At 48.4% G+C, this 22549-nt stretch overlaps 2 protein-coding genes across 11 annotated transcripts in view; one reads left to right on the top strand and one right to left on the bottom strand.

Moving 5' to 3' along the window:
- The window catches only part of LOC112668404 (PWWP domain-containing DNA repair factor 3B-like), a 71723-nt gene that overhangs the window by 4036 nt on the left and 45138 nt on the right, over positions 1-22549 (bottom strand). Inside the window, exons 1-2 of one of the 3 annotated variants that reach the window (XM_049107219.1) lie at positions 18401-18532; positions 469-604 (exon numbers count right to left, since the gene is read on the bottom strand). The gene's annotated coding sequence lies outside the window, so the exon portion shown is untranslated. Of the gene's footprint in view, positions 1-468; positions 605-6158; positions 6266-18400; positions 18533-22549 lie in introns of those variants that run through there. The other 2 variants (XM_049107220.1, XM_035712052.2) reach the window with 2 other exon arrangements.
- LOC112642523 (synaptonemal complex protein 3-like) overlaps positions 17795-22549 on the top strand; it is a 63657-nt gene continuing 58902 nt past the window's right edge. The window contains exons 1-4 of one of the 8 annotated variants that reach the window (XM_025419261.3): positions 18179-18672; positions 19907-20092; positions 20828-20897; positions 21054-21088. In XM_025419261.3, coding sequence (XP_025275046.2) covers positions 18216-18672; positions 19907-20092; positions 20828-20897; positions 21054-21088 — 748 coding nt within the window. In that variant the 5' untranslated portion in view covers positions 18179-18215. Of the gene's footprint in view, positions 18146-18178; positions 18673-19906; positions 20093-20827; positions 20898-21053; positions 21089-22549 lie in introns of those variants that run through there. The other 7 variants (XM_025419251.3, XM_049107227.1, XM_049107223.1 and 4 more) reach the window with 7 other exon arrangements.

Below are 22549 nucleotides of genomic sequence, written 5' to 3'. Positions count from 1 at the left end.
CTCCCTGGGGCTCATCCTGGGGGGATGCTTCACTCGGTCCTTATTTTCTGGGGGGCGCTGATGCCACCCTGTGCACCCAAGGAAGCCAGGGACGATCTCCAGCCTACAGACCCTGAATGCCAGCCAGCCCAATCTTGGGTTCAAGAGCATGAGCTTAGATTCCAGAGGTTCACGAAGATCATCCTGGTGGTTACTGGTGCCATCCTTCATAAGGATTGCTACAGGCATGGGCCATTGGCTTGACCTGCTCTTTTGCATTGCACTACGGTGGCTCAAAAGGCTGTTGCCCACCCCCCTCCCCGCCCCCAGAGCTAAATTTTCAGAAAGAGATGGCTGTAGAGCGAGGAGCAGAATAAGCCACACTCCAAATGTCAACATGAAATGACCGCAAGTGAAATGTTTAGTAAAATAGGAACGTCTTACAAAACACCACATAGATCGAGGGAGGCGTGAGTCTATTTGCGGTACCTGTTGGTTCACACGTTCCAACTGCTTGTCCGGCAGACCCTTTCCTCTGCTCTGTGCCTCTGAGGTGCACAGTCCTTCCAGGGATCAAATGGCCTCAAATGTAGATACCCAGGACGTACGTACCTCTAATGTTGATCTAGAAAATCAGAAAGGCAGATGGGAAATTAAGCCAACGAAATGGGGATGGAGTCATCATTTTCCCTTCCCCAGCTCTGGAATACAGGCTATTCTGAAGCAGAAATGTTAGTTACATCTCATTTGGAATGTAGACCTGTCTCTCTGCTTCCTTCTTTTGCATTTCAAAAATATTTCCATGTTAACCTGTTTAGTTTAGGCTGGTCCTCCTATTTCAGAACCATGGCCACTACGGCTTTCATAATAGCCTTTTTGTCCATCTTAAATGCAAAGATTTAATAGTAGCATTGTGTGTATGTGTGTGTGTGTCTCATGTGTGTTAGTGTGTAACGCTAATGGTGTCTATTATGTAAATGTGTGTTGGTGTTTCTAAAGTAAGTTTGTGGAATACAGAAACCATGCAGAGGGGTATACATGGGAGGAAATACATTATAGGTGCTTACTGTCAACATGATAGTATGAGGCTTCGTCGCACGTTCCCTATGCACCATGTACTTATGCATGCACATATTGCCTAGGACTGTATTTCTTCACTCAGGAGCAGTATGGGATCACTGTTTCGTGGGAATCTGATTTTTTGCATCGGTTTTGTGAATCTCTTTTGGCAATGCGGTTTCCATGATTTTTAAAAACTTCATTTAAATACATTTCAAACATTTATTTATTTATTTATTTATTTTTCATTTCAAACATTTAGATGAGTGTGATGCAGAAAATGCAGTTGTTCACTCAATCTCCCTCCCCACCCCTCAAGAAATACCTATTAATGGGTTTTACTTTCCGCATATACTGTTCAATTATGTATCATAGTTCGCTTACAAATTTTAGCTCATCCATTAACGGTTTCAAATGGTACACTTTGTTTTACAAGAGATTATTTCCCTAATAAACCCGTGTATGCAGGACTTTGTTTACACATACTCCTAGCTACAATATGAAATGTGTGATGACTAACGACACAGACTTTGGGCCCAGCCTGCACAAACCTTTTCTTGCCAGAATGTATGATCATGCAGGTATTGTGTCCTCTGCTTTACAGAACCCAGTGTACTGGCTCTTAGAACACGGGTGTCGGGTGTCGGATGAGGACACAGAACAAAGAGGAGAAGGAAAAACAGGTGACTCAGCCAACTGCAGTCTCCCTGCAGCAGGATCTGCCAGTCTCTCACACAGAACAGGAGTGCCTGAATCACCTCAGCTCCAACCAGACCGCCAAGACACACCCATACTCACAGATACATACACAGACTCAGAGTGATGAGGTTAGAGACCCAAGATGCCTGATATTGATGCATGGAATCAATGCTTTCTGCTCTACACATGCATGCAAATATTGCTGCTTCCAGGGCAGGGGTTCTTTCCAGCTCGTCTCATTTCCTTATCTTGGAATTACACACAGAGAATCTAAAATGCTGTTTAAGATTATAAAGTAGGAAAAACCTTAAGGATCAGTAAGCTGATCACCCAGAAGGAATGCGAACTGCAAATATATGAGTCTCACACTTTTAAATTCTGTTTAAACCTATTTTCTATAAGATATTAGAAAGGGCTTGGAAAACCATAGCACCTATTTGAATATTCTCTCCCATTCACGTTTGTGTACATCTGTTCAACTACGAAGCACTTTAATGGAGTAACTTGCAGCGGACAACCAAAATATCAATTGCAATCATTTTGTCCGGTTACCAAAACAATGCATCCTTGAGAGACGCAGTCAGAAGGAAAGGGTTTTTATTGAAAATATAAAATCCTCCATGGCCTATTCACCATATGCTTTGGCCCACTGTCCAAACAGCTTCCATTTAAGGGTTGGCACATAATGTTGCAGATGATTTCCTTATTTTTTCATCCTAACAGGAGCACAGCTCTCTTCTCTCCCTCTAAGGGTGCATCCAGGTGGGTGTGTAGACAGACAGATGGCAGTTGGACAGAAAGAGGGACAGATAGAGGGAATTATATGTAAATGTTGATCCTCTTCTGCACACCAGGAACAAGTATTAAAAATAGAACCCTGAATGACACTGAAGTAACTATTAAAGTGACCCCCAATCCTCGGAGGGTTTGGATCTGAACATGTATCCACAATTCCAGTTTACAGTCATACCAAACATGCCTGCCCAGTAAAAATGAATAGAATAAAACAGAAGGGGAATCGTAGAAATAACAACTCCACGATTTGTAACTTCAGGGTCAATTCCAGACCATCAAGAAATAGAACCCTCAGATGAACCAGCTTCAATTTTTAAGTCCTGCTGTTAACTTTAGTCCATTTGCTCCTTGGCTAAGGAATGAGAGAACGTGGTGGCAACGAATATTTATTTCTCCAATCAATGGCCGTGACTTTTGGAAAAATGATTTTGGAAGATTTGTTCCTTAACTCCTTTCCCCGTTGAGGGCTGTGATCACTTCCAAACAAAAACGAAAACAACCCTCTGAAGGTGTTGTCTCAAAACAAGGGCACTGTCCTTGATAGGACTCCCGCACCCCTCCACTCCCCAGAGGCAGAACTTCTCTCATCTTTACCCCAACACCCTCTCATCCCTTCCCTAAAACCAGGTCTTATTTATTGGACCTTTTTTATGTTTTTTTCATTCTGAGAGGGAGGAGGAAGGCGGGGTCATAGGGAGAGGGAGAGATGGAATCTTAAGCAGGCTCCATGCCCAGTGCAGAGCCCGACACAGGGATAGATCTCATGACCCTGATATAATGTGAGCTGGAATCAAGAGTGGTGTCCCCAACCGATTGAGCCACCCAGGCACACCTTGGAGCTACTTTTAAGCTGTAGGCTTTGGGACCTTAAACTGTCCCTAAAGCATGTATTTCCATGAATGGACAAGTAAGCAGGTCCCCCTTTTGGCTATAAAGGCACATTTTATGCAATAAGTTAGAGAGAAAACACGTTCTTTCCTACTATTGCACCTTTGCAGTGCCAGATGAATCCAGAATGAACTTTCCACTTGTCAAAGTTTTTAACCAAATTCCATTTGTAGAACAACTGGGTGGGAATTGGCATCTTCAGAACTTTCCCTTATGTTTTTCACTAGTTTTGTAAACTCATAGAGGTCACACCTATTTGGAAATGTGGACCATTTTTGTACAAACATTTTATTTTTTTAATTTTTTTTTAATTTTTTAAATTTATTTATGATAGAGAGAGAGAGAGAGAGAGAGAGAGAGAGAGGCAGAGACACAGGCAGAGGGAGAAGCAGGCTCCATGCACCGGGAGCCCGATGTGGGATTCGATCCCAGGTCTCCAGGATCGTGCCCTGGGCCAAAGGCAGGCGCCAAACCGCTGCGCCACCCAGGGATCCCTGTACAAACATTTTAATGGCAAGCGTTGCAGACTGAAAAATCGGGACCCACACTCAGTTTCATCAAAGAACTGAAAAAATTAGGCTTGCTTCTCACCTACAAATGATCAGCTACAAAACTAAAAGCACGTACACCTTCCAATTGCCAAGCTCTGCCTCCAAATTTTCCCTTAGCAAAGAAGGAACCACAGCAACTACTCTTGCAGGCACACACCATCAAGAGCTCTCTACTCTTGAGGAGGAAAAGCATAAGTGCTCGTGCAAGGACTACACAAACGTCAAGGATTCCCTCTGTTCCTTATTTTAAGACTAGAGTGACTTCTGTCCCATTCCTTTAGCAAACTCAGGTGGTTTCTCCCATCAAGCAGGTCAATTTTCTTCCAGAGATTCTCTGTTACCCCTCCAGTCACTGTTACCTGCCACAGGGAGACCTCCACTTCCCTCTCTAACAGTGATGAAATCATGCACAGCCTTAGGACTGAAAAAGTCAAGGGCATCCTGGTCTTTCCTGCAGGCGAGACTTCCATAATTACTGATAGCCAGGCGAGTGGACAAAGTGTGTATTTCAGAACCTATTAATTTCCCTGTGTCGTGCACAAGGAGAAAAAGGTGCCCTAATTCACAAGACAACTCACTGCATCGTAGCTTGTCATAACGGCATTGGATGTCTGCCAGGTGCTTGCTACCCTTGGGAAAAGACTAACAAACTGATAATCTAAGCCAACAAGGGCATGTTATGCATCCAACACGAGGACTGATGCAGACCTTCATGTGCTGACAGAGAAAAAAATTCAGACCCCCCCCCCAAAAAAAAACTACCTAGAGACCAATGAAGCACAAATAATACGCTTTATGTAAGGCACACATTCACATGAGAACAACGGTGTATACTTCATCTCAGGACACAAAAGATATGTCAATGGAAGAGAAGATTCCAGAATGATAAACAGAAATGTCATGGCACTGTTGCATTGGCAAGAGAGGAAGGAAAAGGACAGAAGTGGATGGCGAGGGTAGACATCATTTCTCAAATGTTTTAAAACATTACACGGAGGACACATTTACGTGTACATAGGCACCGAAACCTTACTTTGCAAAGATTCTAAGGTGATATGAAATGAAATCCTGGATGTAAGTGAACAAAAAGCAGGCAAGCAAAACAGTACCAACCATTGCATAGAAAGCGATGCAAATACATTGCAAATGTCTTTGAGGTACATTTTCTATGGATCAAAGGAAATGTTCATTATTAAAATGTATATATTTAACCACAGAAGATATATTGTACTGCAGTCCAAGAAGAGAGAAGGGCTGCTGAATGTGTGAAGGAACAATAGGCAACAATGTTCCAAAATAAAGAAAAATATCAGATGGTGTACTGATATGCCAACCTGCAAGCATAATATATTTCCTCCCTCTCCCTACTCTCCCTCTCCCTCCCTCCCTCCCCCCCACCCCCGGCTCTCTGACTTTCACACAAACACAGACACACACACACAGGTCTAGGCTCATTATAGTTAAAACTTCTAGAACCCAGTGGGAAAAGAACAGCTTTAAAAGCAAAGAGGGAAAACCAGCATGACTATTAGACAACACCCTCTTACTATTTTTATGAAAGAGAGCTTGAGTTATTTGGAGATCAAAAAGAAAAAAACAAGAGTGCCATGACAGGAAGAGTGGGCACTTGTAGTTCCGGAGAACCCAAGGGACAATACGGTGGTTCTGAGAAGCCGTGACCTCTGAGGAGGTTACGTCAGAGCGTGGGCTCTGACTTTGTCTCTTAGAGATGTTTCTTAGTTCATGTGTGTGTTGGCTACTCATATTGAGCACAATATCATCCCCTAGGCTACACAGAGTCACATTAGATCTTCCAATCCTACCCATTTGCCTCATTTGCTGACTTCTTTTGCTCTCTCGACACACATAATAACTTGACTATAAGTCAGTGTAAGTGAGTCAACTTACATCTTTAAGGGTTCATGGGACAATCATCAAGCAGAAGTACATGATGAGGAATATTTGGGGATCTCTGCTTTCAAGAAGTCAGGTAACAATGCCCTCGGGCAATGGTGTCACCTTAGGACAGCAGAAAGGGGCCCTGGTGTGACAGAGGTATTCAGTCACCTAAGCCCCCCTGCCCCAAGAGAAGCTGCCATCCCCCCTGATAAAACAGGAGGGATTAGAGCTCTTAATGACCAACTATAACCCACACACTGGCAACACACAAACACACAGACGACTCACATTGATAGCAGACACCGACTAGTCCGATGTTTCTACAGTTACTCCATCTCTCCAGTCTGTAAATATCCTTGTTAAATGTTTCTTCTGTCTCCAGGAAAGAATGGCTTACCCCAGTTGTCATGGAAACCAGAATGTCATCAAAAACGGTCTTCCTGATGTTCGCTTTCTATGGAAACCAGGAAGTACTAATACCTCCTCAGATGCAGAGCGCTGATCGTGGTCTCAGTCAATTACACCCTGACCAATCCAGTGAATGAATGAATGAGTGAGTGAATGAATGAATGAAACATTGAAGACAATATCTGATGGTCTCAGAAAAGGCATTGAGGGCAGGGGAGTTTTTGCAAAATGGGTTATGGAAGAAATAAAGTGGAAAGATAACAGCTTCTGTCTTCCCTTCACACACACACACACACACACACACACACACACACACACACACACACACACAGGATCCAGGTTCCGTTAAGGACTTCCTTTCAACCTGCCAAGACTCATGAGGCTGGGTGTATTTCTGTGGGTGGGATTCAAGGACTCTCAGTCAATTAAAAATGACCCAAGAGGAGAAGATGTGTCAGGATAAAGGACCTGGATGTCAGAGGTCCCGTTTGCCTTAACTAGAAACTCGGGCAAACAAGACCAAATGACCCTCAGTGCACCCTTGGATAACGCGTACTGACAAGGTTTTCAGGACACCAGTGGTTCCTGAGAAGAGAGACGAGTCCCTAAAAAAAAAAGGCCCTGGGGGAAAAAAAGGCCCTGGGGATCCCTGGGTGGCTCAGTGGTTTGGCGCCTGCTTTTGGCCCAGGGTGAGATCCTGGGGTCCCGGGATCGAGTCCCACGTTGGGCTCCTGGCATGGAGCTTGCTTCTCCCTCTGCCTGTGTCTCTGCCTCTCTCTCTCTCTCTCTCTGTCTATTGTGAATAAATAAATTTAAAAAAATCTTTTTTTTTAAAAAAGGCCCTGATGGAGGACAATAGGGAGATAGAGATGAGCCTCTCACATTTGGGATGTGCGCTCAGCTTGTACTGCCGCAACCACACTGCCAATGAAGGCTAAGCCCAGAGGTAGGGCTCCTCTCATAAGGGCACACAGCGCACACTTCCTCTCTCATTGTCATCTACATTAGGGGACTGAGCTGCCCTGTGACGCAGCTGTTTCCTGTTAATGAGCTTCAGGCAATTCTTCTGTGGCCAGTCCTGGGAAGTGTGATGTGCTGGGAACAGGTTTTCGGGAGGGGAGAGTGCAGTTCCTATTTCCAGGGTTTTCCTATTTCCATGTTGTAAGTACTCCCATTATGTCCGACTTCCAACCACTGACACGATGTCACCGAGTGCTGATTTGGCAAGTGATGCCCCAAATCAGCCCTCACAAGGTGACGGTTCCAGACAGACCCAGTACAGCCCTGGACCCCAGATTCCAGAGCCAGACAAAGCCCTCTCGTTCTACGTGCAATCCACGAGAGCAGGGCAAGCTGGACTCTTACATAGAACTGTGTGCCACCTGAATGAAGGCTTTCGAAAGGTTCTTGGTGAAGAGGAGAGGAAGAGGCATATCAAGAGCCTCCATGTATGTAGCCTATGTAGTTTTGGGGGAGGGAAAATAGTGGGAAGCACCCATGGCCAATCTTTTCAAATCAGAGATGCTTTCTGAAAAACCAATGCAGGCCTGAGTCTCAGCTCTGCCTCTCCTCAGTTCTGTGACTTGCACATTGTGCCCTAACATCTCTGTTCCCTGGTCTCCATTTTTGTCAAATCAGCTCCTAGTGCCTCTGCTCTTAAAGGGTTAGTTAAAACTTCAGGAAAGAACAGTAGACATCAGCAGTGCCGGGTGATCATTCTGGAAGACCTGGCGGGGGGTGGGGGGTGGGGTGTTGGTGGTCCCTGAGAACCTTCTGGACGGCCAGTGAGATCTTCCTCTCCCTACTCAGTATCAGTGAATCTGGATTGCCCGGTTGCCTTTCCATTGAAACAACGGATTGTAAGAGGTGAAGTGAAGAGGCAGATATGAAAATCCTAACTCTGGGAAACGAACTAGGGGTGGTGGAAGGGGAGGTGGGCAGGGGGTGGGGGTGACTGGGTGACAGGCACTGAGGGGGGCAGTTGACGGGATGAGCACTGGGTGTTATTCTATACGTTGGCAAATTGAACACCAATAAAAAATAAATTTATAAATAATAAAGAAAATCCAGGTCTTTCCTATTCCGGTAGGTATTAAATAGATTGGCAGAGATGAAAAGCAATACCATACTTTTAATACTTTTGTTTATATTCAAAGAGTAGTAATTTTATTTCATGGAGCATATTTACATGTAAGCAATAATAATCTTAATATTATTTTTAAAAGAATACATAAAAGTGGGACTGCCCAGGTTTTTTCTCCCCCAAATACTTCAACATTTGATTACCATGGTTTAAGAAGCATTATCTTTATTTCTAAATTTTATGTAAACTCAATTAATTGACATATAATGTATCATTGGTTTCAGAAATAGACATTGGTAACATATGACACCCAGTGCTCATTACATCATGTGCGCTCCTTAATGCCCATCCCCGAGGTACCCCGTTCCTCTAGCCCCTTCCCTTCAGCAACCCTCGGTTTGTTTCCTATGATTAAGAGTCTCTTATGGTTTGTCTCCCTCTCTGATTTCTTCTTGTTTTATTAAAAATTGTTTTTATTGAATTAAAATTCACATAACAGGGATGCCTGGGTGGCTAAGCGGTTGAGCGTCTGCCTTCGGCTCAGGGCATGATCCTGGTCCCAGAATCGAGTCCCACATCAGCCTACTTGCAGGGAGCCTCCTTCTCCCTCTGCTTATGTCTCTGCCTCTCTTTCTCCCTCTGTGTCTTTCATGAATAAGTAAATAAAATCGTTTTTAAAAAAGAAGTTCACATAGCATGTTAAAGTGTACCACTCAGTGGCATTAAGTAAATCCGCAGGGTTGTGAAACTGTCACCTCTACCTTCTTAACAAAACGTTTTTATGAGTTGTAAAGGAAATCTTATACCCAGTCACTCCTCACTCCCACCTGCCCCCAAACCCTGGCAACCTCAAATCTACTTTCTGTTTTTATGGGCTGGCTTATGTTGAATATTCGTATGAATGGAATCACACAATACATAACCTTTTGTGTCTGGCTTATTATGTGCAGAATAATGATCTTATTATTTTTATTATTTTTTAAGGATTCTATTTATTCGAGAGAGGCAGAGATATAGGCAGAGGGAGAAGCAGGCACCCCACGGGGAGCCCAATGCGGGACTCGAACCCCGGACTCCAGGATCACGCCCTGAGTTGAAGGTTGATGACGCTCAACCAGTGATCCACCCATGCCTCCCTAGAATAATGATTCTAAAGTTCATCTACATTGCAACATTCCTTTTACTGTCTGCATATTTGGTTGTACGGATAGTCTACCTTACGCTTGAACCACCAAGCTGTTTTCAACAGTATCTATACCGTTTAAAATTCCCACCAGCAGTGTATAAGGCTTCCAGCTTCCCCACATTCTCAATAGCAGTTTGTTTATTTTCCACTCTTTCCCCTTAATGTTAGAAATTCTAGGGGCGTTAACAGCTATTGTTAGGCTTTGGTTTGCAATTCCTAATGACTAAAAATGTTGAGCATATTATCATGTGACTTTTGGCCATTTGTTTATCTTCCTTGGGGAAATACGTATTCAGATCCCTTTCCCATCTTTGTTTTCTCATTTGGTTGGAGTTGTAAGGGTTCTTTCTATACTCTGGTTGCTATATTCTCCCTAGACATATGATTTGCAGGGGGAACCCTGGGTGGCTCAGCGGTTTGGTGCCTGCCAGGCGTGATCCTGGGGTCCTGGGATCGAGTCCCACGTCAGGATCCCTGCACGGAGCCTGCTTCACCCTCGGCCTGTGTCTCTGCCTCCCTCTCTCTCCGTGACTCTCATGAATAAATACATAAAATATTTTTTAAAAAAATCATATGGGCAGCCCGAGTGGCTGAGCGGTTTAGCGCCAACTTCAGCCCAGGGCGTGATCCTGGAGACCTGGGATCGAGTCCCACATCAGGCTCCCTGTATGAGGCCTGCTTCTCCCTCTGCCTGTGTCTCTGCATCTCTCTCTCTCTCTCTCCTCTCTGTGTATTCTCATGAATAAATAAATAAAATCTTTTTTAAAAAGACATATGATTTGACAATGTTTTCTCCCGTCTTGTAGGATACCTTTCTCTCTCTCTTGATAGTGTCTTTTATGTTTTGTTCTTTTTAAAAGATTTTACTAAATTATTTGAGAGAGAGAGTGAGAGACAGAGCAAAAGAGAGAGAGAGAGAGAGGGAGAGAGAAAGAGAGAGAGAGAGAGAGAACAGAAGCAGGAGGAGCAGCAGAGGAAGCAAGCTCTCCGCTGGGCAGGGAGCCCGATGCGGCGCTCAATCCCAGGACTCTGACACCACAACCTGAGCCGAAGGCAGATGCTAACCGATTGAGCCACCCAGGTGCCCAAAGATGGTGTCTTTTAATGCAAAAACTTGTTTTCATATTGGTGAACGTCAATTTACCCATTTTTTTTCTTTTGTTGCTTTTGGTCTAATGTTTAAGAAGTCCGAGGTCATGGAGGTTTACTCCTACGTTTTATTCTAAGAGTTTTATAATTTTAGCTCTCACATTTAGGCGTTTTATGTATGCTGTGACTAGAGTGTCCAAGTTTGTTCATTTGTATGTGGATATACCGCTGTCCCAGAGCCACTTGTTGAAGAGACTATCCTTACCCCCTGGATGGTCATCATCAGTCATCTCTCACCCAACACATTGGTGTACTTACCGTAGCCAATGAAATGCTGAGCATTATGAGGAAGGGGGTCAGAAGTACAACATAAATCATTGGCTTAGCCTTGACCGTTAACTCGAAGTAGACACTATGGAAGTAGGATTGGACTGAATAAAATATTGAAGATTTGCTTCCAAATCTTAGATGAAAGAAGTAACATGTGTGATTAAAAACAGAAGGAAAAAAAAAGCCTAGAGCTGGTAGCAAATCAAGGCAGGCACCAAAAGGTGAAAGGTCCAAAGAAAATAATATGGGGGGGGGGGAGAGAGAGAGAGTGAGAGAGAGGAATGGAGAAGGATGGAAGCCAATAGTATCCCTCACTTTCAAATTGTATAGTATATCTGAGTAGTGGAATGAAGTATGAATTTCATTTACTCTGTAAATTTTATACTTTGTGAAAATTATCATGAATCTTTATTGCTTTTATTATTTTTTAATAATAAATTTATTTATTTATATTTTTTAAAAATAATAAATTTATTTTTTATTGGTGTTCAATTTACCAACATACAGAATAACACCCAGTGCTCATCCTGTCAAGTGCCCCCCTCAGTGCCCGTCACCCATTCACCCCCACCCCCCGCCCTCCTCCCCTTCCACCACCCCTAGTTCGTTTCCCAGAGTTAGCAGTCTTTACGTTCTGTCTCCCTTTCTGATATTTCCCACACATTTCTTCTCCCTTCCCTTATATTCCCTTTCACTATTATTTATATTCTCCAAATGAATGAGAACATATAATGTTTGTCCTTCTCCGATTGACTTACTTCACTCAGCATAATACCCTCCAGTTCCATCCACGTTGAGACAAATGGTAGGTATTTGTCATTTCTAATGGCTGAGTAATATTCCATTGTATACATAAAGCACATCTTCTTTATCCATTCATCTTTTGATGGACACCGAGGCTCCTTCCACAGTGTGGCTATTGTGGACATTGCTGCTAGAAACATCTGGGTGCAGGTGTCCCGGTGTTTCATTGCATCTGCATCTTTGGGGTAAATCCCCAGCAGTGCAATTGCTGGGTCGTAGGGCAGGTCTATTTTTATCTTTATTGCTTTTATAATTAGAAGAATGACTTGACAGGAGAACTTAAGGTAACAAAGAGCGCTCTGTATTAAGGTATTTTTGGAAAGTAGAACGTTCTTTATGAGCTAACCTCTGGAAGGATAAATTCAAAATTCCTGAAGTCCTCTTGGCACCGCTGTAAGAAATCAAAACGTGAAATCTTCTATAGACTTCTAGACAGGAGTCATCCACGACCTGTGTTTTTGTATAGTCAGAGGACCTCTGACATATATCAATTTGATTTCTCCTTACAATTGTACTTATTTATTTCTGGGAGACACACACACACACACACACACACACACACAGAGAGAGAGAGAGAGAGAGAGAGGCAGAGACATAGGCAGAGTGAGAAACCAGCTCCATGCAGGGAGCCCTATGTGGGACTCAATCCCGGGTCTCCAGGATCACACCCCAGGCTGCAGGCGGCACCAAACCGCTGTGCCACCGGGGCTGCCCTGCTTACAAGGTTAAAACAGACAAGTTCTAGGTCGGTGTTAGAAAAGTCAAGAGCTGTTATAACTCAAAAGGAGTCATACCTCATCTTGGTTTATTCATGGAGCAGATGTTCCACTAAAGTCCCTTGTTCCAATTTCTTTCCTGATTTTCAGATTTTTAATATTTTCCTCACATCCTTGGTGGGCATTTGCAAAACAAAGACAGTGGTTTTATGAAGCCACCAGATGGAGATATTGAGCTGCCACTGTTTGTGACAGTCAGGTCCTTCTTGACTAATACAGTGGTTCCAAGTTTGAGAGCAACCTGGAGAATTTACTGAAAATGCAGATTCCTAGTGCTCACCCACATGGTTGATTGGGCAGGCCTAGGACAGATCCAAGGAATCTGGACTTTAACACTCTCCTTTCAGGGATTCTGATATATCGGTGATCCCATGCACCACCCTTTGAGAAGCTCTGATGTAAATGGCCATTGAAATCATGCACATAGGTGGAAACATTTAGGGAACGTGTATCGATTGAGAAAAGAATCAAGTAAAACCAAGTCCTGAGGAACATCATCATGCGAAGGCTCATTTGAAGAGAAGGAGCTAGCAATGGTAAGAAGGAGTCGCCAGAATGAAAGGAGATAACGGGAGACTATGCAGTTATGGAGGCCAAAGGAAAACAGAGAGAGTGGGAGGGAAAAAAAGGAGATAAGAAGGGTCAACCAGACTGCATGCATTTTTGATCGAATTTATTCACACATCCGTCATCATCTTCTCTGACTTCTTTGGAAGAAATACTGCCTTAAACAGTAAGAATGTGGGATCCCTGGGTGGCTCAGCGGTTTAGCGCCTGCCTTCGGCCCACGGTGTGATCCTGGAGTCCCGAAATCGAGTCCCACATCGGGCTCCCTGCATGGGAGCTGCCTATGCAGCTGCATCCGTGCCAGCTGCGCCTTTCCAGTTCCAGAAGCTTTCCTAGCAATGCCACCAGTATCATCTGGGACACGTATCATGGCCAGCCCATGGGCTGGACTGAGCCACGTGCTCATCTTCTGCCTCTGCCTGTGTCTCTGCCTGTCTCTCTCTCTCTCTCTCTCTCTCTCTCTCTGTCTCTCACGGAAAAATAAATTTAAAAAAAGAGTAAAAATGCCCTTGTGATGTCTGACACACCCTAAGTTATTCATGTACTTGAAATATATATTTCCCGTCCCAAGTCCACATTTGTTAATGAAATGTTACAGTTAATCCTGATGATGAAAATCAGTTAGTTTTTACGCTTTGAAATATGTAGCAGGCACCGGCTTGCATTCAATGTTTGATATTCAGGAAATTGTGTGCCAGTGGCTCACAAAGTGGCCACAATAATGGCAATACAATAAACACGAAACGCCGATCACCATTACGATAGAATGAATCAGAAACAGTAATGCTGCTATACTGTTACTAATATTTGACTGGTTCCCGGATATTACTGAGGGCCCGTACGAGTTTTTATGCATTATTTCACTTAGCGGCATCCAAAATATCACGAGACAAATACTGTCGGTATGCCTTTAAGATAGTACGAAAGTGATCAAGGCTTCGAGAGAGAAGTCAAGAAGTCAGCTCGGTGTCTCACAGTCCCCGAGCGGGACAGCCCCGTTTAATGGCATGCTGGACTGTCAGTTGGTGCTTTGAGCATTTTTGTGAGTTTCCCTTTAAGAAAACCCAACGTAGTCAAGTTTTGCATTACTTTCAGAAAGGCACAGGTTGCAGGGACCTCCCGGTCGCCACCTAAATCCTTGCTCTCCTCTTCTTCCTGGGCCCCATCTAGGCATCATTCGCCGGCTTGCCTTGCTGTTACGTGTGACCGTGTGCCTGAGATCCAGGCAATGGGACGGCAAGCGGAAATGAGGCGTGCCACTGCCAGGCCTAACTTGTAAACACCTGGTACCTGGTGCACCTCTGTGCTCTTTGCCCCTTCTAGCAAACTGCCAAGGGGGCCACCTCCGGGGCTCCCGTGGGAGCCCCACGTTGGGTGTGGCAGACTTTCTGACAGCCGGGGTCCCTGTGGAAGTGCATGGATAGTGCCTGCCAGGAGGACCCAGTCACTTTCCCAGTAATGTGCCAAGAGTAATAGATAAACTAGTTGAGATAAACCAGTTGAGTCCCTGTACACGTTTGGGTTTAGGTGTTAGGGTAATAGTCTACCACCCCTGACACAAGCTGGGCAAAAATAAATTTCAGGTATGCGCTGCTCTGTCACCGTGAATTGCGTCTTCCTGCTTGTTGAATCAAGTAGCTCATACAGGGGCTTTGTTTATTCCAGGTAACACACGGTAGGAATACATAATCCAGGGCTGGTACTACACCTCGGGAAGCCAGGATCTCCTCTCTTCTCGCCCCTCTCTCCTTAAATGTGGCTTTTGTCTCCAGGGCCACGGGCACTGCGTCTGTATCACTGGCAGGAGCAAGTGGGAAAGATCGAAGGGGAATGCCGGCTGCGTCTTTCCAGTTCCAGGGGCTTTCCTAGGAATGCCACCGGCGTCATCTGGGACACGAATCACGGCCAGCCCAGGGGCTGGACTGGGCCACGCGCTCACCTGTCTGTGCAATGGGGTCAGGGTTCTGTTAGTAAGGACGAAAGGGTGAGGGAAGGGGTGCTCGGGGAGGTCCAGGACCTGCCACAGCACTTACACGTATCTATACTGATCATCCAAATCCCCAGTGGGAGCTTCTGACAAATCGCGATTCCTGTCCCGGTGCCAGCCATAGGGAACCAGAATGTCCCTGACAATTTGGAACCCGAAAGCCGTGGTTGAGCTACTGGCCCTTGCTCTACCGAGGACAGACCCTTGTTCCCGTCATCTGGTCTGGTCTGCGTGGACTCTTCAATGGGTTTGTCATTTCATAACGCTTAGGTGCACTCCAAAATGCCAGAGGCAGCACCTTTCTCGATTGACATGTTTTGAAATTTACATGGAAAACAAGAACTTTGTAAAGGACTTCCACCTCCTCAGTCACAGCCTTCAAACCATTTTCTGCAGTACTGGGACAGGCAGGCACTACTGGAGACCATGGCTTGTAGCTGAAGACGTGCTGTAGCCCCAGAGCAGCAACGGGACGCAAAACAGTGAAGAGGCGAGGGCCAGGGGTGGGCAAAGGGGTGGTGGAAGGGGAGGAGGGCGGGGGGTGGGGGTGAATGGTGACGGGCACTGAGGGGGGCACTTGACGGGATGAGCACTGGGTGCTATTCTGTATGTTGGCAAACTGAACACCAATAAAAAATAAATTCATGATTAAAAAAAAAAAAAACAAACAAACACGCCAAAGGTCTGGCCCTTCCTCCACTGTGCGGCTCTGCAAACTTGGGTAAGCATCTGTAGTCTCTGACCATGGTCCTCTTAACTTATAAAGGGGCCTTGCACCAATTCACCTTCCAGAGGGTTATTAAGGTCATCCAATGAGTCACGGGTGTGTATCCCTTCAGGCCAGGGCAGCATAGCTCGCTGAAGTGTTGTCTGTATTCATGGGCAAACAGTGACCAATACGAATTGTGAGTTCCAAATCTGCTTGGTAGAATGATAGAGGCTTCCCGCATGGTCAAAGTGAGGCACGGGAATAGGGTCCCGTTAGCACACAGAGGACTGGATTACAGTGCAGGGAGAGGAGCGAGGCGGCACAAGTCACAGCGACAGGCAGAGGAAGGAGTGTCAACCAAGGGTCTCGGCAGAGAAGTTGGTTGAGCTCGTTCGAGGGCCCAGTGGCAGGCAACAGCCACGGTGTGCTTCGGGCGGTGGCAAGCAGCTCAGGATGGGGAGGATAAAGGGGGGGAGTCAAAGGAGACGAGGTGCTAAGGGTCCTCGTATGTAGGGTCGACCCTCGTGTGGAGGCTGTCAGGAATCACGGAAGGATCTGAGTCATCAGAGTGTAAGCTTAATACCGGAGGACTCGGAGTTGGGCCTGACCTAGAATCTTTGTTTTTACTCTTTAGAGATTTGTGTTTATTTATTTCTTCCTGAGAGACGCAGAGAGAAAGCGAGGCAGAGACAGAGGCGGAGTTGGAGAAGCAGGCTCCAGGCAGGGAGCCCTACGTGGGACTCCATCCGGGGTCTCCAGGATGACGCCCGGGGCCGAGGTGGCGCTAAACCGCTGAGCCGCCCGGGCGGCCCCGACTTAGGAATCTTCATTGTGCCACAGGCTGTGGCTTTTGGCACAGGATAAACGAAAGGAGCGGTGGGACGGGACAGAGAACCAGAATCGGGGACATAGCGAACCTTGATGTGTGACCGGGCACAGCTGATAGTGGCGAAAGCGTGCACCCTTCAGAAAAATGGGGACGGTACGGTGACTTTTTTTTTTTTTTTTTTCTTTTCCATGGGGGGACAGAAGCAATTAGATCACGACCGGACAGCAAGCACAAAAACCAATTTCACGTGAGCAGAGACTAAAAGATACAAAATAAGCCCTTAAGTCAATTTTGAAGAAACATTTATGACCTCGGAGTACAGGCAGCTTTCATCCTAAAAGGCCCGGGAGGCCAGGAAGCACCTGGGTAAATCGGAAACGTCACAGTTTATAGACGCCTTGCGCATCAAAGGACATTATCAACAGGCCACGCAGGCAACCCGAGGAATGGATGAAGATCATTGCAAATGACCGACCCGGTAAGAGAATAAAATCCTGAACCGTTAAAGAGGTCCTACAACTCACCCGCGGTGCAAAGAAAAAAAAAAAAAAAAAAAAAAAAAAACAGAAAGAAAGAAAACCAACGCGCACCCCAAAAAGACAGAAACCTTATTAAAAATTGGCAAAGGACCTGAATGGGCATATGTCTAGAGAAAGGACACCCGTGGCCCCGTCCCCGTAGGCACTTGAAAAGGTGGTCTGCGTGAGTAATCGCCAGTGGAATGAAAAGTCAGAACCGCAAGCAGCAAGCACTTCACACCCTGTAGGATGCCTGTTTTCAAACAGAGAAACACGAGGCAACAACCAAACGAAAGCCAAAACCAAACAACTGGGAATTACAGGAGCTGGCATGATGTGGAGAAAGGGGAACCACTGTGCACTGCTGGTAGGACTGTGAACAGGTCATCAAGTCCTCTGAAGCCTTGGGCGCATTTATTTTTATGTGTTTCTCTTGGGCTCATTTAAACACCACAGAGCGTAATCGCACACGTTCGGCAGACGTGAGATTCTTCGTAGCATCGCTGCCGTCCAGGGCGCTGCAGTGGAAATAAGGGCACGTGGACGGAGGAGCAATGGGGCGAAGGCATTGAGGAGCGGTTCCCCGGGGGCGGGGGCGTGTGCTCCCAGGGGGAGGGGGAAGGGGGCCGCTTCCAGGCCTATTCCCGGGGCTCCACGGGATAGCACAGACCCTGTTAGGACACAATGCTGGGTGGAAAGGGACGTGGCGCAACCGCCAACGTCAGGCAGGACGCTGACAGGAGTTCAGTCCTCCTACCCGGGCAACCCAGCGGGAGGCCAGCACAGTGAAGGACACGCGCAGGGGTCTGTGAAACAGCACCAAAGGCAACCTACCAACCGCCAACCCAAGAGCGGAGCCGAGACAACGGAGGGGGTCGTTTGCTCAGGACCCTCGGGGAGACGGCTATTCCTCCGGGAAGCGGAAGCGCTGGGTGGAAAGGGCCCCGCCAGGAGCCCGACGAGGACCTGCGAAAAGCCTTCCGCCTCAGGTCAGCAAGGTGGAGGCCTGAGCGGCCACCTGCTCCACAACCCAGTACCCTTTAGTGATTTCCCAGGAAGATGAAAGTAACGTCCTCGGGCTGCAGAGCCGGAAACGCGCAGCCTGGGCCCCGGGGCTCAACCCTCGGCCCTCAGCCCTCAGCCCTCGGCCCTCAGCACTCGACCGACCCTCGGCCCGCGGCCCTCGACGCTCCACCCTGGGTCCTGACCCAAGACCCTCGGCCCTCGCCACGTGAGCCCCGTACCTCGACCTCCCTCGACCCTCGAATCTCGACCCTCGAACCTCGACCCTCGACCCTCGACCCTCGATCCTCAGGGCCGGCAGGCACCGGCGCCCGGAGGGCAGGGGGCCCGAGGGGCGTGTCTCTGGCGAGGTCCCGCCTCCCGCATGCGCACTGGGCCAGCCCCTCAGCTCAGCGACGCTCCCGCGCAGGCGAGGCTGACTGGCTCCTCCCAGTCAGTCGCGAGGCCCTCAGAGGAGCCTGGTCGTCGCCGCGGAGGACCTGCTGTGGAGGTCGTTGTGTGCGCGGAGGCCTGAGAGGGGCGGGGGATGGGGATGCGGATGGCGATGGCGATGGCGATGGCGATGGCGATGGCGATGGCGATGGCGATGGCTGGGGCGGAGGGAGGGACAAGACAGAGGCGATGGGGGTGGGGGTGGGGCGGAGGGACGGAGGGAGGAGGGCGTCGAGAGACGCGGTGGGTCGGGGTGGGGGTGCGAGTGGCGGTGGGGGTGGGGTGGGGTGGGGCGGAGGGACGGAGGGACGCAGGGAGGACCGACAGAGACAGGGGGTGGGGCGGGGCGGGGGTGGGCCATAGGGACGGAGGCTCGCAGGACCGAGGGGCAAGACAGAGGGGTTGGGGCTAGCGCTGGGGCATAGGCACAGGAAGGGGCATAGGACAGAGGAAGGGTCAAGACAAACGGGGGCCGGGCCGGGGGCCGGGCATAGCGACCCCCTGGGGGGCCCAGCCAGGCAGGCAGGCGGACCCGGTGGCACTGGGTGGCCGTGGCGGGCGGGGGGGGGGGGGTATCCTGGAACGTCCGGGACCAGGGCGTGGGGCGGCCACGGGGGCGGCGGGGCTGACCTCTGAGGTGACGTCCCCACGGGGTCCTCCGGGGCTCCGACGGGATACGACCAGGCCCCTGAGCGCAGAGCTGGCAGGGCGGGGAGCGGGAGCGAGGGCCCTCATGGCCCGGGAGGGTGACACCTGGTGAGGAGGGGCCCTCTGCGCCTGGCCCTCCGGCCACACCACCGCCCGGGCCCGACATCTTGGCCCCCGGGGGCGGGGCCACGGCTCGTCCTGGGGGTCCAGGTGGCCCGTCGAGGAGCCCCCTCCACCTGACTGTCTGCCGACGGGTGCAGAACGGCTTATTCCCCGCGCATCCCCAGGGGACGCGGGGGGGTTTCGTCCCGGCCACGGTCGGGTCTCCAGGCCAGCACAGCCCTGCGGGGAGGGACCTCGGGGGCCGGGCCGGCCTCTGTCCCAACGTAGGCGCAAGAGTGCGGCGGAAGGGCGCGGCACGCAGATGGCCCGGGGCAGCTGACGTGCCCCGGGTCGCCGTCCCCGGGGCGGGGGGGGGGGCGGGGGACGGTGGGGGGCAGGGCTGCGCCGGCCGCATCCTCCTTGCTCCCTCCTGGCCCGGCCAGACACACGAGGACACGCGCAGCCCGGTCTGTGCAGAGGCCCCCTGCCTGCCGACGCTCGCTGACCGTGTCCCCATTTCTCGGTCGCGTGCTCGGGCTCACAAGGTGCGGGACAACTCGGAGGACACACAGACACCTCGGAGGGAGGACAGACACCTCTGCGGATGCCTCCGGCTGGCAGGAAGCGCCTGGGGAGGAAAGCCCCTGCGGAGCCTCAGAGAATGGCAGCCTGTGATTCGGGCGGAGGAGGCAGCAGAGAGCTGAGTGGGCCAGAGGCTGCTGCTGCGGAAGGTACCGTCTGCCCCACACCTTTGCGGACACAGCGCTCGCTCGGAGATGACCGCACGCGGGGCAGGTCTCTGCCTCCGAGTCCTCCGCGAGGTCAACAGTACAGTCCTCCAGCGTGCGCGCCCCCGCACGTGTGTGTGCGCGCCAGCGCAGTTTCACCTGCCGCAGGCTGCCCGCTGGATCCTCCTGTCCCAAACCAGGGTTCCAGAGGCGGAGATCGCACGCAGCTCTTCTGCCGCGCCGCCACCCCACCCCGACCCCACCCCGCGCCCTGCAGGCCCTCTTTCCCAAATACCTCCCACGTGCCGGGTGCTGTTCTCTGCCGTTTAAGCGCGCCAAAGGCCCGGAACACCTTCGCCGCCGCGTGGTCCTGGGCCCCGATCTCCTTTCCTCTGCCCTTGCACAGACAGACACGCAGCCTTTCCTAGCTCTGCCTTGAAAGGCTGTTGGTTTGCCAGAGGCCCCGCAGCCCGCGCGGTGACGGTATTGCCCCCTCGAAAACTGATCGAAAGGCCACCCTTCCCTCAAGAATGCTTTCTGACTCCTAGCTATGGGAAACGAACTAGGGGTGTTGGAAGGGGAGGAGGGCGGGGGTTGGGGGTGACTGCGCGGCGGGCACTGAGGGGGGCACTTGACGGGATGAGCACTGGGTGTTGTTCTGTATGTTGGCAAATTGAACACCAATAAAAAATAAATGTGTTATTAAAAAAAATGTTCTCCACTTTTATTTCAACGCAGGAAACAATCCAGTAGCCGATAAACATGGGCGAAAGAGGTCTTCTCCCGGACCGCGTGAGGAAGACGTGGGGTAACGTGTTTACAGTATTTTCCCTTGCCACATCAAGTCAACTCGGCTTGCCTGCCCGTTGTTCTCTGTAAAATCCTAGAATGAGACATTTCTTCCAAAACAAATACGACCTGGGTTTACGTCTCCTCGGTAATGTTTGCTGTAACTTCTTCACAGAAACGAAATACAGGAGATGCTGCAAGGACTTGGAGGTATGCATAAGTGATATCCGCAGGGAAGAGGAAAGTTTTAGATCCTACAGCTTTTACAGGTGGAAATCTTAATGAGTGGCCTGCAAGACTGATTTTCATGCCTTGTTCTCATATGTAGGATATTACACAAGTATTTAGTGTGATTCAACTTTGCCACTTTCTGTGCTGACCTTTTCCATTGTTGATCTGGAAGGGTAAAAATGGTACTCACCAAGAGGAGGTAAGAGTGACGCCGTTATTTTATGCACGGGTACGTCAACGTACTCTGCGAGCGAGTGGACGGAGCAAACTTCGTACCTCCTTTGGTGTGCACAGATTAGGTGGCATATCAGGTTTTTATGTCAAATTTAATTTTTCTTAATTTAGTTACTTTTCATTACTTTCCAGTGCTCTGTTCTTTGGAGTAGCAGCACACACTGAATCCTGCCAAAATCAATCAATCAAACAAAACCAACCAAAAGAACAAACAAAAAAGCACCCTCTTTGTCGTCATTTCTCATTAATAAACCGTATAGCTGCAAACTAGAGAACTCCCGTAGCTGCAGAGAAATGTCATATCCAGACTCCTAAGCTTTTTGTTGTTTGGTCAGAGGTCAGTCACACCATCTGCACTACAGGACGGGACACTTAGCAAAGAGTCCCAAGTCAATCTGTGGCTCTTCGATAAGGATCGCCCTCCTTACAAGCAAGTATGTTTTGACAGCTTTGCTCTATTTGGTGGCGACAAAGGGCTGGCTTTGTGAGCTGTCTAATAAACTTCTTACTGTAGAGGGATTCCGGGTGTGTAAAATAGTTTTATCAGACTGCAGATCCTTCATGACTGCTGAAAAGTAACTATCGACTGTAGATCCAAAAAGTCAAATCATGCGATTTGCAAAGCTTTATTTGAAGTATTAAGATTCGGTGAAATGCAGCACTTATGGATAAAAGTGCTATGGAAAAAGCTCCGTGAAAATATTTTATTTATTTTTTATTATTATTATTTTTAAAGATTTTATTTATTTATTCATGATAGACACAGAGAGAGGGGTGAGAGAGAGAGAGAGAGAGAGAGAGAGAGAGAGAGAGAGGCAGAGACACAGGCAGAGGGAGAAGCAGGTTCCATGCAGGGAGCCCGACATGGGACTCGATCCCGGGTCTCCAGGATCAGGCCCTGGACTGAAGGCGGCACTAAACCACTGAGCCACCAGGGCTACCCCGTGAAAATATTTTAAAAGTGTTTCTGAACTCATTTATTCCAGTTAGAGTTTTTACAGTCACAGCCTTGCTCTCTTTTAGTAAAGCACAGTTAAAAGCATCACTCACTAGATCGCTTGAAAAATGATTCTTTAATGTGCGATATGATGATTTTTCTCCTTTTGGGGTCGTTTTTAAGAAAATGCTCTTGTGATGTTTTATATAATGCATCCTAATGGTAATCCATCTAAACATGTCCCCTGAGTTGCAGGATATTTTATAAAT

Source organism: Canis lupus, chromosome X (assembly GCF_003254725.2).
Source record: "Canis lupus dingo isolate Sandy chromosome X, ASM325472v2, whole genome shotgun sequence".
NCBI lineage: Eukaryota > Metazoa > Chordata > Mammalia > Carnivora > Canidae > Canis > Canis lupus.
Note: the sequence above shows the minus strand (reverse complement) of the source record. Positions and strands in the feature narration are given on the sequence as shown.